Consider the following 6,016-nt stretch of genomic DNA (forward strand, 5'->3'; position numbering starts at 1 on the left):
TCTTGTATGTCTCTTCTTTATGAATCATCGAAGAATACAAATTTTAAGTCAATTTTCCAAACATGGTATTTGTGATTGATGAAGAACAGATTTAACCTGGTAATCTACACTCGTTCTTTTCCAAGAACATATATGATCATGACAACCATAAAATAAAATGGTACCATGGTGAAAAAAAATGGAAACACTAATTCTCCTCCCAAATAGCAAATAGAAGGTATGAGTTATGATTTTTGTAAAATCTTTTAAGTATTTCTTTATTACCAAAAATTGATTGAAAATATTATTAGCCTTCGGATAAGAAGATTTAGAAGAATTATTTATTAAGGTAGCAAAGGATATATCATCATGAATTCTCTTGCAATTGAAAAGCAGCAGAAGATTGCAGATAGGCAGACGCTAACTCGCTAATACTTTTTTTGAAGTCCTATGACTCGTTATGGAACCATCCAAAATGCATTGGTCACTTCTTACTCTGATGGCATTAGTTTTTCTATCTTAGCTACCGTACAGACCGAATCATAAATCATAAGTAACTCGGCATCGAAAGTTACTGATGCCTGATATATCTAATGCGTTCAATCAAAGCTGAGTACCCAATTACCTCATTCATCGTCTTGTCTCATCTACCATGGCTGGCGCTTCCCTTGTGGGATAAGCCCTGCACAGCCACACGAAATCTCGTGGTTCCGATGGCTTGCTCCAAAAGTTGCGAAGACGAGTGAAGTGAGATCAAATCAAAGGAGTATGAATTATCTGGACATCATCATCATCCTTATCTTTCACGGAAGAGGAAGGCACATTTCCAACACCTTACTGCCAAGAATAGCATGCTGAGCCTCGCAGTTGCTTGCTTCTTCGCAACGCCTTCTGCACCAAAATGGCAATCCCCTACGGGTATCATCATATGCTCAGATATCCATCCTCGTCGTTCGAACTGGCACTGTTGCATTACGCTTTGTGACGCAGATTTTGGCTGCTGCTTCATTCGATAATACTTGCCCTTCACGCCAAGTCTTAGCGGAGGAAATGGGAAGACAGAGAAAGATTTGTTGTTCGTGATGTCTAGTTTGGTTCTCCGGATGGATGTCAATCTCAAGTCGAACTCCAATTAGACTCGAACGATCCGAATATGATTTTTAATTTTTGAGAACTGAGATCGATAATTCTTCATTTTTAAGATTATTAGTTTCAACTAATAATTAATGATTTTTTTGGAAAAAAAAAAGTATTTAAAATTATTTTAATTATAATAAATCAACATTTGATTGTAATTGATGTGACGTCATAAACTTATAAGGTATTATGATCCGACGTGGCCATAGATAGATCCACAATTCGATCTAGAAAAAAAAGGCCGCAAATAATTGCATTTAATTTCCCCATGAGGAGCGAGGGAGTTGTTCGGCCGGAGCGAACGTTGACTTCCGACCCGACGGGGGGGCCACAAGGAACCCCGCTTTCTCTCCGGTGGGGACCGGCGGAGTTGACCGTCTACGTGGCGTGGCGGGAGGCGTTTCCGCGCCGTCCGCTGTCGTGCTCGCCAGCTCTCAGTTTGCTGCTTGCTTGCTTGCGGATGTGTCGCGAAGACTTGTGCGGATTGTCTACGATATAACTGAAAGACGTCACTTTGATTAGCGAAACGAGAGTCAAAATCGAGTCAGACACCGTCGCCATTCATAATCCGCGATCGAAGACTTTTGCTGATAATTAGGAACATAGTGGAGTAATCATTAATCATCTGATTCTTGATCTGTGTTTCTTGTCGATTATTCAACTTGCTTATGAAATTATTTGGACAGCAAAATATTATGTCTGTAATCATAAGAACATCTTTACAGTGACTCTGTCGAATTATGGAGGTAACAGTGAAGTCTCAGAACTCAACAAGGAATCAGATCAGCAATCTGTCTTCTCCGATTGCTTCCAAGATTTCCATTCTAAAGCTAAAGCTGCTGCTGCTGCTGCAACCAAATGTCCTCCACGCTCCACAAGCTCTCCCCCCACCCGCTCTGGTCGACGTCCGGCAGGCCCGAGAAGGCGTACCCGCCGGGGCTCGGCGGCTGAGCCCCCTGCATCCAGTCGACGCCGACCCCCTGAATCCCGCGGCTTTCCGTGACGCTCTCCGACGCCGGAGGCGATGATAACCGAGCCTCGAAGGAGTACTCCATGGTTGGCGGAGGCTCAGCAGCTCGGTGTACAGGACGCGTGGGAGCCAGCGGGGCTGCGGCATTCTGATGCATGGCGGTGGCGGCGGAGCTGCTGGAGGCCTCGCGGATCCTCTCGACGAGGCGAGGCATCCATATGGACCGCAGGATGTCCCTGAACTGCTTGCTGTTCACGTCGCACCGCAGCTGCTTCGCGTGCTTCTGCACCCTCGTCCTCCAGTAGTTCTTGATCTCGTTGTCGGTCCTCCCCGGCAAGTGCCGCGCTATCTTCGACCACCTGCACGCGTCTCACGCTCCATGCTCAGCCCTGCAATCGAAGGCGAAGGTCGCCATGAAAAGAATCCATCTGTGTAACGCACCGGTTCCCCAAGCGAAAGTGGAGTTCGAGGATGAGGAGCTGCTCTTCCGGGGTGATGTTGCCGCGCCGGACGTCGGGGCGGAGATAGTTGAGCCATCGGAGCCGGCAACTCTTGCCTGTTCTTCTCAGACCTGTCACGTACAGCAAAAGGTTGGCCATGTCTTGCCCAAAGGAACTCAAACGTGTTTCTTTCTCTGCCATCGAACGAATCATACGACTAATCGAAGAGAAACCAACGACTTCATCGAGTCCTATGTTCTCCTCCTACTACTCTGCATTCCTACTAGATAAGAAATGGGCACCTGCGCGGCGAGCAAGAGAGTTCCAGCGTCCCTCGCCGTGGGCAGTGACATAGTTCATCAGTATGAGGTCCTCGTCCGCAGTCCACGGCCCTCTCCTCAGCTCCATCTCCTCCTCAGATGGCGGCGTGGCGGAGCCGCAAGCCCTTCCCTGGAACTCCATTTCTGCGCAACCGCCTGGGATCGGGTTGGAACTATTTGGTGGAGGCGAGGTGGGGGTTTATATAGAGGGATTGAGAGCTCAAAGAGATATGTTCATGGAATTGGTTCGAACCATTTAAAGCCGGAAAGAATAGGCTCTCGATACTGCCTGCCGGACTCTGTTCTCTTCTATGTGATGTAATGCACTCTCTTTGCTTGAGAAGAGTAGACCAAACTACTACTTTTTCGTCTCTCTTCTTCTCTCTTTCTCTGGCCAAAGATGCTATGAGATTGTTTGAACATTAGGTTATCAAGCGATTGTGTAACTTTTCAGTGACAGGGGCAGTCTCTGCATGACATGGATATGGATTATGTACTCCCCCCTGTCTTCCTTCTCTTCTCTGTGTTTACACTCTTAATGAAACAGTGTGTTTTACCTATTCCTTAGTGTTTTCTTTATTGATGTAATCAAATTTAATCGTCAACTAGAATCGGTGAAATTGATCTTATTTGATCTATTTTTTCTCGTATCTTTCGTTGAAGGATAAGAGACATTTTCGATTCCTACAAAGAAAGATATATCGACGATTAATTTAGTAAAATCATTTCGTTAAGTCAGTTTTCGTCTGTGTTAAAAGGTCATAAGTATTTGTTTAGTTAATTTGAAATGAAAATGTATTTGAAACTGAAAATGCTACTTTACAGTATTGTTGTAATTAGTAGGCTGTTTATTAATTATATCAGATAATTGACATGTCATATCTAATAAACATTGATCGGATTTCATAGGTCAAATTTTGATTGATCAAAGATAATGCCCTATTATTTATGAATACCGAGGAACGCAATCCTTTTACACTGTAAATGCACAACATAACGGTGGCCTCAATGGTTCTCTAAATTATCATTAGTGTCAGAAAGCAAGGTTTGTTCGTCCTATTGAACTATGCTTTGTATCGGTCCAATAGGGAATTAATACACATATCAAAATCTGATCGTCGCCGATCAATGACTCTGATTATCCTATTTTAAATGATCAATTTAACTATTTAAATCGTAGGATAGGATTTTTAAACCCTTTTGTCTGTCATGATCATCCGCACAGCATCCAAAGGCAAAGACAAAGGAAAAAGTAGTAACATCAACCGCATCGTCAGAAAGAATTAAGTCGGATGATAAGACACATTCTCAATCGTATTTAACAACTCGCTCGATCTATAAATATGATAGCGACGTGGACAATAGTACCTTGATCGATAATGACAGTATTGCTGGGGAATCGATAGTCTCATCTACATAATTTGAGGGTAGTGCATGGATTAAGGAGTAATATTTTATACATACCACCTAAGATTCAGATTATAGAGCTTAACGAGCTTAACGAGGTACTAGTTAAGTTTATACATGGAAGAGAAAGGGAAAAGCAATGGATGATATTGAGTAAATATGATGGAGCCTACATGACATAGTCACGAAGCGAAGTTAATCATATTCATAATCATCATATTATTAAGAATCTTACAAACAACAACAATACGATGATAGTTGATTATGCTTCTTCGAGTAGTAGTACGATAATCGATTTTATGACATAGAGCAATAGACCAACGGCGAAAGTAGAAGTTTTAACATTCTTTATGCTTCGCATCAATATATGCCACAATCATTTTTGCCTTAGAAGCCGCCTCAAACATATATGATTCATGATAATAAGACTACGATTATTATCACATCTATGCACCAATAACATATGGTATATTAGTATACTATGTCATGAAATCATTTTAAAAATTGGGTCCGATAAACATATCAAATCGATATACAAATACATTCGATCGAGGATCTCGATCCACTGTCCGTGAAGTCTCATCATTCTTTTTTATGATAATATTAGTTATTAATAAATAATTTAATTATTTAAAATAATTCTTTATAGATAATTTAATATTAATGGAATGAAGATCCAAATATCATAAAATTATTTCATAAAACTCAAAAAAGATATGTATCATTATTTTTCCTAAATTAAATTATTTTTTACTAAAATTATATTTTTTTAACTTAAAAATGCTAATCTATTTTTTATTTTTTTAAAATTTGAAACTATTTTTTATAATTTTACCATATTATCAATATATCCAAACATATCGATATGTTGATACATCTCGATGCGTAGTATATGATCGATAGATAAGCATATGGTAAACCTTGAAAGAAAGTATTACATGTCCATGCGAGAGGCACATCAGTTGGCTGCTGCCCGTTCCCTGCATCTCTCTATCTGCACATTAGTTCATGATATGCCAGTGCTTTTGACTACATACTACTAAAGAGGAGAGAGAAGAAGAACAACACACTTCGCTTGTTTTAACTTGAGAAACGTGCAATTTATAAGTTCATTAAAGGTTATGAATGATTATAATAAGAAAAAGTTTGATAAAGATAAGAAAAAAATGACAACAAAACAAGGATTTTGTAATTGGTGGTGGGAAGTGATGGGGTAGCCACCACCATAGTCTCTCTCCATGTCTACAGAACTCATATACAACTGGTGGTGGTGGTGGTGGTGGAACAGACATTGATGTCTAGTTAAAGATTGATTTGTAATGCATGTTTGAACAGAGAGGTTCCAAAATGCTCTAATAACAGCAATTAAGTGCCTTTTGTGCTAACAAAGATAGATGATTTACAAGGTCAAATAACTCATTTAAATCAAATTAAGATATCATTAATTGGATTTGGAACAAGGTCAAATATCACAACTCAGATTTGAGGTGAATTTTAATCTACCATAATAAACAATCCAAATTATATATCTAAACACCAAGAGGGAGAAAACACTTTGGGGCATATACTAATCAAAACCTGAGACCATAGTCTCATTTGTAACTTCTTGGACACAAATTGATGTCTCTGATGTCTGATCAATTGGAATAATTGAGGTGCCACAGTCAATGATTGAATTAATATAGCTAGTTAAAGTCATGCATGTATGCCTAATCCAAGATAAATAACAAGTAGAAGAAGCACCACTGGGAAGTGTTCTCAGT

General features: G+C 40.1%; 1 protein-coding gene across 1 annotated transcript; it reads right to left on the reverse strand.

The window, feature by feature from the left end:
• Positions 1-1,782: 1,782 nt before the first annotated feature.
• On the reverse strand, positions 1,783-3,229 carry LOC135632456 (transcription factor MYB2-like). Its single transcript, XM_065141056.1, has 3 exons — positions 2,829-3,229; positions 2,528-2,657; positions 1,783-2,445 (listed from the first exon to the last, which is right to left on the reverse strand). The coding sequence occupies exons 1-3, from the start codon at positions 2,986-2,988 to the stop codon at positions 1,947-1,949; spliced, it is 789 nt and encodes a 262-aa protein (XP_064997128.1). The 5' UTR covers positions 2,989-3,229; the 3' UTR covers positions 1,783-1,946.
• Between the last annotated feature and the right edge of the window lie 2,787 nt (positions 3,230-6,016).

This window comes from Musa acuminata, chromosome BXJ3-3, assembly GCF_036884655.1.
Source record: "Musa acuminata AAA Group cultivar baxijiao chromosome BXJ3-3, Cavendish_Baxijiao_AAA, whole genome shotgun sequence".
Lineage (NCBI taxonomy): Eukaryota > Viridiplantae > Streptophyta > Magnoliopsida > Zingiberales > Musaceae > Musa > Musa acuminata.

What these genes read in the sequence shown, in the direction of transcription:
- LOC135632456 (XM_065141056.1), bottom strand. Translation starts at nt 2,988, where the DNA reads ATGGAGTTCCAGGGAAGGGCTTGCGGCTCCGCCACGCCGCCATCTGAG. An exon ending in CTCTCTTGCTCGCCGCGCAG is followed by an intron (nt 2,658 to 2,828) that starts GTGCCCATTTCT and finishes TGTACGTGACAG; the next exon opens with GTCTGAGAAGAACAGGCAAG. An exon ending in CACTTTCGCTTGGGGAACCG is followed by an intron (nt 2,446 to 2,527) that starts GTGCGTTACACA and finishes AGACGCGTGCAG; the next exon opens with GTGGTCGAAGATAGCGCGGC.